The sequence below is a fragment of the Myxocyprinus asiaticus genome, chromosome 20, assembly GCF_019703515.2.
Source record: "Myxocyprinus asiaticus isolate MX2 ecotype Aquarium Trade chromosome 20, UBuf_Myxa_2, whole genome shotgun sequence".
In the NCBI taxonomy this organism is placed as follows: Eukaryota; Metazoa; Chordata; class Actinopteri; order Cypriniformes; family Catostomidae; genus Myxocyprinus; species Myxocyprinus asiaticus.
Genome location: NC_059363.1, coordinates 11,321,162 through 11,336,294, shown reverse-complemented (window position 1 = coordinate 11,336,294; position 15,133 = coordinate 11,321,162). Strand labels below are relative to the sequence as shown.

Genomic DNA, 15,133 nt, shown 5'->3' with positions numbered 1-15,133 from the left:
AAGTGGGAGACCCACATTGACTCCACTGTGAAAAAGGCCCAGCAGAGGTTGTACTTCCTCCGCCAGCTGAGGAAATTCAACCTGCCACAGGCGCTGCTGACACAGTTTTACTCAGCAGTCATTGAGTCTGTTCTCTGCACTTCAATAACTGTGTGGTTTGGTTCAGCTACAAAATCAGACATCAGAAGACCACAAAGGACAGTTCGGACTGCTGAGAGGATTATTGGTTGCCCCCTGCCCCCCTTCAAGAACTATACACTTCCAGAGTGAGGAAAAAGTCTGGAGAAATCACTCTGGACCCCACTCACCCTGCTCACTACCTTTTTGAACTGTTGCCTTCTGGCCGACCTTTCAGAGCTCTGAGCACCAGAACTGTCAGGCACAGGAACAGTTTTTTCCCTCAGGCTATCCATCTCATGAACAGATAAATTGCCCCATTGAGCTATAACTATGTGCAATACACAGTTTAGTCTTGTTTATATTTATCCAACACATCCAACCTCTTCTGCCATTTCATTCCTTTGAATAAAAAAAAAAATTGCACTGTGCATAACAGATTTCTATTAGATTTGCACTACCCATGTGTATGTGTATGTATGTGTATGTCTGTACGTATGTGTATAATTAGTTTTATTTTTTATTTTTCATTATTATCTATGTCTTGCTGCTGTTTTTGTATTGTTTTTTTATTGTTGTACACTGGAAGCTCCTGTCACCAAGACAAATTCCTTGTATGTGTAAGCATACTTGGCAATAAAGCTGATTCTGATTCTTCCGATTCTGAGATGATTCTGAGGCAGGAAATAGAGGACAGGAGATGCTCTATGTTTCGTAACCTTAAGAAGCTCTCAGGCCTGAGCAGAGTGACGTTATGGCTCTATTCAATCAGTGGTCTTTGAAGGACTCTTTACCCTTTGTGCAATGAACAATACTGTCAGACAGATGGCTCAGGCGAACCCATGACACACAAGCTCATACCCCCTCCAGACAGTGGCAGAGATCCGCTAGCCCCACTCCCCCACACGTCTTGAATAGAGGGACAGCACAGAGGGATAAGGCTAAGAAATATCCCAGACCCCACCAGAACAGTTTTAAACTGGTGAATTGCACTAAAATCCCATTATTAAGCAGCTCAATTAATATTATGTAACATACATATGATCATAGTGCACATAACTTCTCTTGGTATGCACTATGGTACATCAATATACATTTGTGCAGGAAGAAAACTCCACAACCACCGTGAGAGTATTGTAGTTGACAGACGATTATCCTAACAGAAATAATTCAGTGATAAAGGACTCATCAGAGCGGAATCATTCATGCTTGGCTAGTTTCTTCCAGAGGTAATGTGTGAAGACAAAGAACGTCAACAAGATCAGTGCAACAGAGCTAAAATATGACCTTTCCATTGATATCAGTGAGTACTTTAGAGCCTAGGCTGCTCTCTGGACAGAACAGAGAACCGATGTCAGGGCTGTCATGGAAAAGTGGTCCCATTAGAGCAACATCAATTCACATATGCCTTCAACGCTATTGCCAAGAGGGACATTCCCTGATGACAATCACTGATTCCTTAAAGGTATAGTTTACCCAAAACTGAAAGTTCAGTCATCATCTACTCACCCTCATGTGCCTCAAACCAAATGTTTTTGGTTTCACAGAGCAGAAAATGAGTTATCTAGCAGAACCAAAGACGTTTGTGTGGCATTTCTTCTGCACATCCTTCTTCGAAGTATGGCTGCATGCTAACAAAGTTACCAGGTTTCACCATTTCAGTCTTTTCCTCCCATGATGCAAGTGTCGTAAGGTTTACTTTTTGGTACTTTGGTTGACAGCCACCGGTCACCTTCCACTTTTGTTGAATGGAAAAAGTAGCTTGGATATTCTAATAGCTAAGGGTCTGTTCAGAAAAAAACACATCCTTGCGATAAAAAAAGCTAAAGGCAGCGCAACGAATAGAGCAGAATGCAGAATGGTGTTTCAAAACACTTTCTCCAAATTTAAATTATTTTTAACTTGACACGGCATATAAAAAACATGGCCATCCTGCTTGAGACATTGAAAAAAACAACAACAACAACAAGATGCGACGCAATGGTCAAAGATGTCATTCTAGTGCATGTTTACAAAGAAAAACACAAAAAAAACGTACTGTGTGATCAGCCCCTAACTCCTCTGCTGAAAAGACCAAATCGTCCAGACTGGTTTATGCTAGTTTGGTACTGGTCTACCTGGTGGACCAGCACAGCCATGCTGTTTACAAGCAAACTTAGCTGGTGAATCTGACTGACCAATGAAGTCTTGCTGGTTTAGCTATAGCTAAGAAGCCTGCAGAAGACACCAGCATCCCATAATGGAGACCAGCATCCAAAACACAACATACTACATTGTTTTTTCTTTTCTTTTGTGTTCCATGGGAAAAATAACACAATACGTGTTTCGAGCGATACAAGGGTTAGTAAATGAAAGTAAATGATTTTCATTTTGGGATAAACTGGCCCTTTAAATCCTATATATGAAAAAATGTCCCAAAATCTCTGTAAATGCCACATGCTGTCTGCATTCCCTATCTGTGGTCCAGAAACCTGGTTCCTCACAGCTATTTCACCCCAGGTCCTCTCAGCTCTGCAGGATCAATCAACCATCTAATAATTACTGTTGCTATGGCACTCCACACTCACCCTAAAGCTCTGAACACAGCCAATGCTGCCACCCACCCCGTGATCCCCTTTCCATCCACTGCTTTCATATTTTCCATAAGGTAAAAGAGAAGAGGGAAGAGGAAAGAGAGAGAGAAAACACAAACAAGAGGGTGAAAGAGAGAGAAAGCAGGAAATGATAACAAGGAATGATACAGATTAATAGATGACATTAAATACTTTTGGAAGTTGATGTCCTGTGGTGTGATATGCTGTACTCGATCTAAAACTTTTTTGAAACAGCATTTTGCTAATTCTTTTAAAATTATTATGCATGCAGCTTTTACTACCTCATATTAATTGAGACAACATGGAATACTTGTTGTACAAAAATTCATCTGACACAGCGCAAGACCATTTAAAATGAACTAGTAAAGAGAAAAGTTTATTAAAATTGTGAAAAATCTGTCAAAGAACCTTAAATATACACTTTCCCTTATACATTCATAAACATTTTAACCTAAAATCATGATGTTGGTAAAAAAAAGAAAAAAAGAAAAAAAAAAAGCCCATGGACATCTACTACCCAGATACAAAGACAGTGAAATTGAAACAAAAAGGACAATGAAAGGCAGAGGTAGAGAATCAAATAAAAAAAGAACACACCAAGAAATTGTCATTTTTCGTATAACCGGTGAATTAATTAAATCTGAAAAGACATGCTTCTGCTACAGTGGGCATGAATTTCAAGCTTGCGTAGGCATGTGTAAACTTCATTAATTCATTGGTGACTTCATTGCACTCTACATCTGTTCAGCCCTCTGACAGGGTTGACCAGTTCACCGACCACAGCTGAGGAAATTACTTGTTTCTGCACATCCAGAGTATGTCAGAACTCAACAGTTAAAGCCCTAACCCCCCTTTGGCACTATTCATTCAGTAACAGTGTGAAACTTCCGCTATTGTTGTTACGGAATGTAGAAACTCCTGACAACCAACTTATTTTAAATACACAGGTGGGGGGGGATCTCAGAAAGAAAAACTAACCAGGGATCTTTCATTTTGACAAATACAATGTGACAATATAGACACACCTTTTTAGATTTGAGATAGGCAAACAATCAGAAGCAAAGCATTATGGGAATCAAACAAGTCTCAAAGTAAAATAATTAGTTCTCCCCCCAAAAATGGAAATTCTCTCATTATGTACATGTCATTCCAAACATGTATGGCTGTCTTTCCTTTGTAGAAAACAAAAGGCATTATTTTGTAGAATGTCCTGGCTGCTCTTTTCCATTCAATGAATGTGATTGCACTGTAAATACTAACAGTAATCTCAAATTATAAAAAAATAGTTTACTCAACTTAATCTTACGTTTTTACTATTCTTACTAGCTTTAATTGAGTTACTGTTACTCTCCTAAAGTTGTTATTAATACAAACATTTAAGTGGCCCTAATTAAACTTTACTTGAAATGTCACATTTTGGAATCATAACTCAAATACATAAGTTCTTTAAATTTTGGCTTCGAGTAATACTAACTCAAAATTACCAAGTACAAAACTGCGGCTGTGTGGAATACCCATAAACCCCTGTGCTTGAATAAATTATGTTTGTTTGGTCAAAACAAGGGATCTTATGTAGTAAAATAATAGTTTTTTTATTTAAAAATGTATTTTGTTTTAATTCTTATGACTATTGTTGTTGGCTGGTTGATAATTGAGATTTTTGTTAAGTCACCATGAGGGTGATTAGTGTTACCTCTGGTGAACTTGGAGCCTGTTAAGTTTAAGCCATTCTTCTTTACTCAATTGTACTTTACAAAGGGCAGATTTATGTGCACTATGAATTACTGAGTAGTGTCCAGTGTGCCATATGTCTAACTTAGAGTCTAGTCATAATTTCCCTTATACTGTATAAGAAATGTTATAACCCATTTTAAATAATTAAATCAAAACAACGATGCTTTAATCACAGTTGAGCTAAGCTTACTTGTAACAAGTTACGTTACTTAAATTAAGTTTACTTGAGCCAAATAAGTATGTTTACTTAATTAAAAAGCATGTAAACTGATTGCCTTAAAAAATCTAAGGTCAACTAATTCGATTTTACAGTGTGGGGACTTTTATTGTAATGCACCAAAAATTTGAAAAAACACCATAAAAGAATCATAAAAGTGGTCCATATGGCTTTTGTACTGTAATTGTTCAATTTTCACTATATTTAGTTTTCTGTTGCTTTTTGTGAGGAACAGACAATTTAAAGGTGCAATATGTAACATTTTTCATGTAATATTCCAATGTGTGAATGGCTTGTAACGCAACTAAAAAAATGAGCCCTTCCTGGACTTCCTAGGTTGCCTATTAAAGCCTGTAGACTGATTTTCATGTGAAGGGAGCGGGTCGCTTTTGCCGGGAAAATCCAAAGGATGTGAAGTTTTGCACGCTGCTAATCGCTTCTCTTCTGCTATTCAACAGTGTCAACAGATAGTCTGCAACACTAGGTAACATTATCTTGTTAACAAGATAACGCTACAGTTATCTCTGTAACACTTGTTAATGTTAACGAGATGGAATCCAGCAAATGTCCAGCTCCAAACACAACACCAACTCCTACACAAACTCGGAGTAAGCCAAAATAAAAACCCAAAAAACATTTACTGAATCCCGTCTGGCTAAGCGGGAACGTGATCATGGTTGAGTGAAAACTAGAGTGAACATCGGGAGGGCATTTGATTCCTGGAGGGACCTTCGTTTGGTTTTGGGGATCAAAACTGACCCTGAATTGGCATTCTTCTTATTGGACAGGTAAGCTTACATAACTGCAAAGCACGTGAAATATAGTGCCATAAGAATTGGTATGTGTAATTTTAGCTAACTTGATCTTGCCTGCTAACGCTGATGAATTGCAAGCTTCCTTGCTTCATAACTTTCAAATAATTTCAACGATCTTCTCTTTATACTAAAAGTCAGGTATACTGATTCACAGTAACTGGCAATGTTAATCTGTAATTATTCAGCCAGGTAAACTACAATAACACATGAAATTAATGCTAGACAATGTTTAAGATAATGCAAAAAGCTCCATTCATTAGTGTAACGTAACTTGGTTATACAGAAAATATATACATTCTATTATTATAAAACAATAGTTCATCGATATATATCAAAATGACAGTTGTGATAGAATCACATCAATACTGAATTGTGTCAACATATTTATAATGTACAGTCTATTTTATAAACAGATACTGTCATCATCCACCAAATTTAGCTAACAGCTATTTATAAAGCTGGCTAGCTAATGCCGACATTGACTGCATTTATACGATAGCCTATGTATCATGCAAAGAAAAGTGATTACTTCAAACTACAGTCTCGCATAGTCAGACCTATATCCACACTTTGTTTTAGCCCTGTTCCAGCACTGGAGAGTCAAATATAATATACAGTCTCAAAGTTTCTAGTAAAACAATCATAACTGTGTAATTTTAATTATGCTACCCTATCTGTCATCAAGATGCCAGTGAATCACGTTTGTGTGTGTGTGCGAGTGTGTGCACGCGATCACGAGCAACAGGCTGCAGTTCACTTAACTGCCACAGGTGTCATTAATAACAAGGGTTTCTGAATCTTACATACCGCACCTGTAAATTCACTGATAATCTTCCATTGTAGTGGAATACATTTGTGTATATTCAAATACGCTGTTTAAAGACACTTTAATCATTGAATAACATTGTTTTAATAACTGGAGTGTGGCACAGGAAGTTAGGTGTGATGATTACATTCATTAACTTGAGAATCTGATTAAAGAGTTTATTGAAAGGATTCTCCACATGTACACCACACCACCTCAGAAGGCTCTTTTCCATCTTTTTTTCTCCAGACCCAAACATAGATGTACGATAGATTATCGTAACAAAATAGCTCTTTTGTGCTCACCTCGAGCTATAAAACCCATCAAGAGATGCTGACCACATATCACACAAGAGCAAAGACCACAAAACCACAAAATGTTTTACAAAATGCTTCACATACTTTCTGGTCCTTTTTGTAGCTTTACAGCCTCTGACACGGTATGCTTTCATTGCATGAAAAAGAGTAGAGTGAATCTACTTCAAAACATCTCTGTAGCAGGGCGGAGGGCGGGGCCGGGTCGTGATTCCAAACACGCAGCCCCTAATAAGGCTGATTAGGCCCGAGAGGGATAAGGCCAACCGGAGACGGCAGTGCGAGAGAGAGAGAGTTATGGACAGCTGTCCGACACCTGTGTGTGTGTGTTTGTCTTTTTGGTTAAGTTTATCATTAAATTATCATTTATATTGTCAAGCCGGTTCTCACTTCTTCTTTCCATTGAACTGTGGTACAATCTCCTTTATTGTTCCACGGAAGAAAGAAAATCATATGGGTCTAGAACGACATGACGGTGAGTAGGTTATTCCAGAATTATAATTTTTTGTGATATATCCCTGTAGGACAAAAAAAAAGCATCCAAGATAATGTAAGAAATTCCCCCTAATGTTCTTCAGAATGCTCCACTAAACCCCTTTCTATAACCACTACAGATTTTGGTAACATTCCAAAATAAGGTTCCATAGTTAACATTAGTTAATGCATTAGGTATCATGAACAAACAATGAACAATACGTTTTATACAGCAGTTATTAATCTTAGTTAGTGTTAGTTAATAAAAATACAATTGTTCATTGTTAGTTCATGTTCATATCACATTAACTAATGTTAACAAACACAACTTTTCATTTTAAAAATGTATTAGCATACACTGAAATTAACCAAGATTAATAAATGCTTTGAATTGTTAGTTCAAGTGAACTAATGTTGTTAACTGTTAACAAATGGAACCTTATTGTAAAGTGTCACCCATTTTTTTCTCAGCCATAATCTTCACTAGCACTTCTGAGATTCCGGTCCCAGGAGACTATTTTGTTAATGTCAGATGAATGAATTAGGACAGCCCAAATACAGGGCCATTTAAAGCTTGTTCTGGCAAAACTGCCTCACAGTGACTCACGTGCTTTGTGAGATTATAATTTTTTTTTTTTAAGACAAGAAGCAGGGACCAAGCAAAAACATAGTAAACTTCAGATTCAGCAAAGAGACTACGAGAAGTTTATTATAATGTCACGAGACTACAAGAAGTTTTTTATAATGCAGTAACACACATTGACAGTGATTGATGAATGTCGTCACAAAATCAGAAACCCTCCCTACAATGGTCACAGGAGACGCATCTTAATACCAGGTGTAAACAGGGTTATGGATTTTTAAGGTAACCATGTTTTATCATTTGCGACACCAATCAGATTTGAGAATACAGATTTGCAAGCACATTTGCATGCACCATCTTACACAAGTTAGGCTTAATAAGCCGAAAACATGTGTGGTCATGTTAACACCTTAAATGGTTTTCCTTTATTGTGCTAAGGTAATATATGGTTTGAAGGGGTCGGCAACCCATGGCAATGCTGGCACACGGAGGGGTAATCACTGGCACACCAGCAATGGCAAGTGAGTAGTAGACTATTTTATTTATATACACAGATCAGCCACAATATTAAAACCACCTGCCTAACATTGTGTAGGTAACCCTCGTGGTGCCAAAACAGCGCCAACACACATCTCAGTATAGCATTCTGAGATGCTATTCTTCTCACCACAAGTGTGCAGAGTGGTTATCTGAGTTACCGTAGACTTTGTCAGTCTGAACCAGTCTGGCCATTCTCTGTTGATCTCTCTCATAAACAAGGCGTTTCCATCTGTAGAACTGCCACTCACTGGATGTTTTTTGTTTTTGGCACCATTCTGAGTAAATTCTAGAGACTGTTGTGTTCAGGAGCTTCAGTTAATATTCACATCAAACATCAGAATGGGGAAAAATTTAGTCTCAATGATTTGGACCGTGGCAAGATTGTTGGTGCCAGATGGGCTGGTTTAAGTATTTCTGTATCTGCTGATCTCCTGGGATTTGCATGCACAACAGTCTCTAGAATTTACTCAGAATGGTGCCAAAAACAAAAAAATATCCAGTGAGCGGCAGTTCTGCAGATGGAAATGCCTTGTTTATGAAAGAGGTCAACAGAGAATGGTTCAGCACAGACATTGACCAGGAAAATAAAAAATGGCACTCCATGTCAAAAAGGTTGCCAACCCCTGGCATAAACCGACCACCACAAATAGATTTTTGCCTACTATCCTGATTTCGTGTTGCTTGTGAACACCTTTACCGCCGTTCTTAGTGGTTTTGACATCAAAAGCAAGTTAATGCATGTTTCTTGCATTGTTTTGTTTTTTAATACAATGTTTTTGGCAGTTAACAGCATATTGGTGTGCACGTAAACACAACGTTTCCTGAACTCTTCTCCCCATCTGCCATTGGCTAAACAAACAGACTAGTTCCACCCTGAATACATGCCATTGCTGTGTAAGGCTGGTCCGGATGCTTTAATAACAGAGCAATGTTTTTAAAGTGCCACAGTGTTTCCACTTTTCGAGGAAATCTTTTTCAGAGTGGTGCCCTCCACATTGAAAGCTGTGCTCATAAATTGAGATCTACTTTATGACATGTTTCTCTACCTTTGACTGGGGCAGAAGGGCTCTAAAGACCCAATTGAGGGTCTTGAATGGGGGACAACTGAAGCCCTTTTCACTCCAGCCATGGGAAGAGGCAAGGAGAAGCACTATCTGTACTCTGTAACAGAATTTCGACCCCAGACACTAAACCTTCAGTCCATTGGTGGCTTGCTGGGGGCCAGAGTCTTTTCAAAGTAGGACAGAAACACTTTTACCCCTCAAAGGGACAGATACATGACCTCAAAGTCAGGTTCCAAGATGGTAAAAACTATTCTACTGTTTGGCTTTTTGTAGGCCCTATGGGTAGAATAAGACCTATTCATGTTCAGTCAATGTGGTAGGGAGCAGAAATGTTCTCTTGGTTGGTTGGCAGTCCAAGTTGCTTGTTTTGAGATTTGTAAACAAGAAGAGATGCAACCTGTGGCTTATATTAAATCACTGGGGGGGTTAAACAAAGTTTCTGAGAATACACTGCAGTTTCCCACTGGCAATATACTGTAATTAAGCAATATTATGAATACTCATCACGAGACGAAGTGCAAGATGCCTAAAATCATATTGTTTCAAAAAAGAAACATTAGATCCTTGAATCCAGTTTCATGTAACCCATTGGCCATGTTCACACTAATCTGTTTTCATTTGAAAATGAATTGATTTTGCTTTGTTAACGCCTCTCTTTCTTCCATCAAAAACATTTGAGACTTTTGAAAGCGCTTTTCATAACCTTATACTTTGGAAAACGAATGATGTTAGGAAACTGAAAACTGAGTTTTTAAACTAGTGTGTAGCTACATGCCCATAGAGTAGACCTTGAATTCTCTAGCAAACAACATACAAAAACTCCAAAAGACAACTTGTTCTAGATGACCTGTGTACATGTAACAGACAGCAAGGAAAATAGCATGTCATGATAGAAGGAAGGTTAAGGGTGAAATTGTGGTTGGGCAGACAATTTAAGGATCACTGAACAATGAGACGAAAGTTGCCTGGCAGTCATTGGTCAAATTTCACTAGACTTCTAGATTGCATCTGAAGAAAAGGGCAAGTGATGCTTCCTGTTCAATAACATGTATAGGTGTGTAGGTCCAGTCCAAAAAGGTAACTAAAATCTTAGCAAAAGTGTGAGGGAATCAAATCTTGGATCCAAAATGAACATCTAGTCAAGATCAAAAGCACCATCCTTTGAAAATGTATTTTTTAACACACCAATTAGCACAAAAGCAAAATTCTCAATGATGACAGGAGCTTCCAGCTGCAACAGTAAATAAAAACTTTGTTCTGCCACAGGAGCTGTGCTGCTCTAGAAGTGAGGACCTGTTGTCATCAATCACCTCCCATGTGGTGGGAGTCCAACTGTTAATCATAAGTGAATACTTCAGATGTAGGCTAATAAGCAAGACTACCTGAATGAGAGAATCTGAGTAATGGATATTTTATGACAACGCATGAGTTCTTGAAAGATGCTTTTTCCTAGATGGACTTCCAAGGGAGTGCACATCTTGTGCAAGCCACAAATTTGCACTGTTCTTTTGCAGCAAGAGTCTACAGGCAAGTTATAAACATAACAATTATAAAATTCACATTGCACCAGTGTACCACTTCTGAGATTCTTGAGCTAATAACTCACTCAACAGGGAGCCAATAAACTGAAAAATTACTGTGAATTAAAAGAATATATAAAGTTGCAATGGAACATGCGCATCTACAGATATGAATACACAGCATCACTATGCTATCACTATTATAAGCTGCTGTATTTTATAACAGCCACAAGTGATAGCTATATTTAAATGGCATGATAAAATTCGGTATCTGTGTGTGCTGACTTTAAGTAAACACACATAAAGTATACATCAGAAAAGCACCTTTAGGCACTAGTGGCAGATATATGCCCACACTAGGATCACAGGTTAGAGCCACTAAAAACACAAATAGAGAAACTTTTTCTGTAATTCCCTATGACTAAAACAACAATTATATACTTCAACATAATTAAGTAAATTTGAATACATTTTTGCTCACAAATCCAATCCAGTAACACATAAAAGTCTCACATACAGTAATGCATCTTTATATAATTCATTGAAATAATAAAAACAAACATGTCTAATTTTAAGCAATTCCACAAAATATTATCACACATTAAGTAGATGTTGTTCATTATAATTATGTAATTGTATTATAACATGACAGCTGTGATGAAAAGTGATGCTGCAAATCCTTTCTCATATGCTTATTTACAATCAAATGAAGGTCATCACCAAAATAAACCATATCTGTCTACTGTAATCCCTAACAGCATTATGTCTGGAGTATGCAGTTTTACTCAACGCTGCATAATCATTAACAATCCTTGATGCTGCTTTCTTAACTAATATCTGACTTATAAATATTCCAAGTGTCTCATTGCTTCTGTGTGAAAATGAAATGTCTGTTATATGAATTAAGTGTTTGATGGTCTATTGACAGATTTCACTGTGTGTACCAAAGTCACAAGGCTAAGAGAGAATTAAATCCACATTATATCTGACATCACAGGCAGAGAGGCTGAGGCAATTAGTGCAATAGCATCAGTGGAGCCAGCCTGTTTGGATAAGTAGTGTCTATGTTGGCCATGTGCAAATACCGTCTCGTATACTAAGTAAACCTGAGTCCACAAGTCCCTACGTAATCTGTGTTTCCCTGGAAACCCCTGAAAGTCTAAATGACTGCATGTTACTCACCTGCATAAAATGGTGGGCATCCTTTGCTATACTTGGATGCCAGTGCACACATTATTATTATTATTTTTTTTTACAATAGCACTTTCAAATACTTGTTTATAACTTCCATAAAATCAAAGAGACCCTTTACGACTCATAATATTATTATTCTGCCCTTGTTACTGGACTTGAGGTGTTGCATCAGCACAGAAATCATTGGATACAAATTAGTGGACCCTCTTCATGGACTTCATGTACATGGGCAAGTAAACCACCAAAATATATGATAAATATGGGATTTGCTCCACTAAACTCCCAAACTGACCTCCTCCTGAAAGTCCAAACTTACCGTTGAGTCCATTCGGTATGCTTCTGTGTAGATGGTTGGTGGACAGATCATCCATAGACCTTCTGACGGGCCCTATTTTGCCCTCTGAAGGCTTATGCATATGGCTGCGATGGTGATCTGGGCTCCCAGCACTACCCGTACTGGAGGTACTACTTCCATCTCCAACATCTCTAACATTATTAGAACCACCATTCATATTGGTCAGACTGGACTGACTGTCTATGGAGCTCCTGGATCCAGCTCCATTCCTCTCCTCATCCAACATCACAATGATTTCCTTTAACTCCACATTCTCTCTCAGCACACTCTCTTGTGTGGCCTCTAGATCTTTCTGTTTTTGCTGGAATATTCCAACCTCCTTCCACACAACACTTGCAGTGTACCTGCCAAATCTCTGCCATTCCCGAGACAGTTTCTTCCCTTTCTGCCTATCATCATCCAAGAAACAGCACAGTTCTCTAAGCTCCTGGTTGTCTTCTTGCAGTTTCTGGTTCACCTCCTTCAAGCTCCGTATCTCGTGGAGATGCACTTGTAATCTCCGGTTGACGTCCTTCATCATGTTCCCATGTTCCACCATTAAGTTAATCTTTTCGTTATCCACTTTTCGGAGTCTCCAAAGCAGCTCCTCTTTGCTACATCTAAGGAGTTCTTCCTCCGATATCTTACTTAAATCATCCCTTGGGACGTCTATAATATGTTTTGCCATATTCCTTGCGTTAAAAGTGGTCTGACGGGAAATATCTGGTCACGACTTTCTATTCGTTCCTGGTGAAAACGTTATTAAAATAATATCAAGATCATAATTTAAAATTAATCCAGTTGTTCGAAAGGGTAAAAGTAAAAATCCGAAATAAGGTTTATGAAAAACTCTCGCAACTGACCCAGATAAGAAAATACGAAGCCGTTTCTGATCGTCCACAATTCATTTTCTGTCGCTATTTCATGTTTATGTTACCGGGAGTATCCTTTTTTCGACCCAGTGCTTAGTGATGAGACGCTCTGGCAGCGTATTCAAACGCAAAGGCAGATGAATGGTAAAAAAAAAATGCGCCGTGAAGTCAGTAGTTGCGTTTCATCGTAGCGTTTGGTGATGTCAGTGATGTCCGCAGACTGATTTGGGTATCCAATTGTACTTCTTTTTTTCCTCCAGGGGGCGCGTGGAGGCTCAGAATGGCGAATCCACATTTGAAACGCATTCGACTGTCAGGACATTTTTCGTCTTATTGGAGAAATTTTCAAACTATAAAGAAATGTTTTTAATTATATTAGTTACACGACATTTTAACTCACATACAATTGTAAGTCTGCCTAAGTAATCTTAATAAAATAATTTCCACCGTGCACTAGCCTGCATTCACACAAACGACTGTGATTGGGCCATCGCTATCAGCGCTGATAAAAGTAACACGTGTCATGTGATAACGCCTTTCGTACTGGTTCAGCAGTAATCTGGACAATAATGCATACTCGAACAACGAGACTGATACATTTTAAAATCCTTTAAATGAAAAATTAAAATAGGGAAATTATTATGAGTACAATTTTATTGCTTTTATCCCAGCGTACCTGACCAATCAGAGACAACGTACGGGCAGCTACTCCCGCCCATTAGGAAACTCCTGCTTCATGCTATTTTTCATTCTACATTCTGTCTGATTTCTAATGCACATGAAGGGGACGGGACCGATAGCAGGTTGCAGGGATGTAAAATCTAATTTCACTTCATTATCCGTCTATTTAGTTCAATCAAATCGTTTAGATGAGACAAAATATATTATATATATATATATATATATATATATATATAATTTAAAATATCGATTCTTTGAAAACAAACACAACTATTAACTGGCAATGTCTGCGACAAAGTGTGTCGAAAGCCAAATCAAGCAGTGATATTTACAGCGCAACCAGGTGCTCAATTGTATCCCTTGACGTTCCAGAGGTTTTTGTGCAAAAGAAAAGTGATGGGTTTGACAAGCAATTCTAGCAGTCTATAATTTTCAAGTAGGCTAAATGTGGCTCTTATAATAGCCATGACGTTTCTATGATAATTCAAATGGGGTTTAATGAGCGTTAGGCTAATATTAATGCTCTGCTGAATTTTTTGACCTATATGTAAAACAGTGAAGCATTATTTCAGAAACATTCCTTTAGAAATGAAAGACTTGAAACACACTAGTGAATTGCTCATTCATATGTAAACGCTGTGATAAGAATATGTAAACCAATTAAACGTGTTATCTGTCAGATGATCTCGGCATTTTAAAAGAAGACTTCCTTAATCTGTTTACACAACTGAGACTCCCATGAGGTCAGGGCAAGGCTGGCAGCGGGGTGGCATTAAAAAGCTTTACTCTTTGCAAAATTAGTATTGTCCACTGACAAAATAATCGTATCATAAATCCACACGATGCTTAAGATAGATACTCAGCAAACGTTAACTATCTTCTAACCTGGTCTACCACTCACTAGGGTTTCTTAACAGATGAAATTATTACTGTACATTAACAAAATATATGGTAAGTTCACTTACCTTTGCATATGTGTTTATCCCACTACTTCTTAATGAAGGATCCCCCAGTGATAAAAGTATTCGCTCCAATTTTTCTAACGCCTCTGATCCCGCCTCCTCTATGATTTCATTGGTTGTCTCCGTAAGCCAATTATTTTCCTTTCTGCCCTTAGAGCATGTTTCAGTAAGTAAAACTCCCATTGAGTAAAAAGTCCAATCTTCCTAAAGAATGTGACTGGAGTAGTTCGTGGTTGGTAACTGTGACTGCATAACAGAAAACACAAGTGGAACAAAGATTAGTTTCCATGGATTCTAAGCAGTGCTTTCACTT

At 38.0% G+C, this 15,133-nt stretch overlaps 1 protein-coding gene across 2 annotated transcripts in view; it reads right to left on the bottom strand.

Moving 5' to 3' along the window:
• The window catches only part of LOC127411570 (coiled-coil domain-containing protein 85C-A-like), a 64,603-nt gene extending 51,311 nt beyond the window's left edge, over nucleotides 1-13,292 (bottom strand). For both annotated transcript variants that reach the window (XM_051647262.1, XM_051647263.1), the window contains exon 1: nucleotides 12,288-13,292. In XM_051647262.1, the coding sequence (XP_051503222.1) occupies nucleotides 12,288-12,993 (706 nt within the window). In that variant the 5' untranslated portion in view covers nucleotides 12,994-13,292. The remainder of the gene's footprint in view (nucleotides 1-12,287) is intronic.
• Between the last annotated feature and the right edge of the window lie 1,841 nt (nucleotides 13,293-15,133).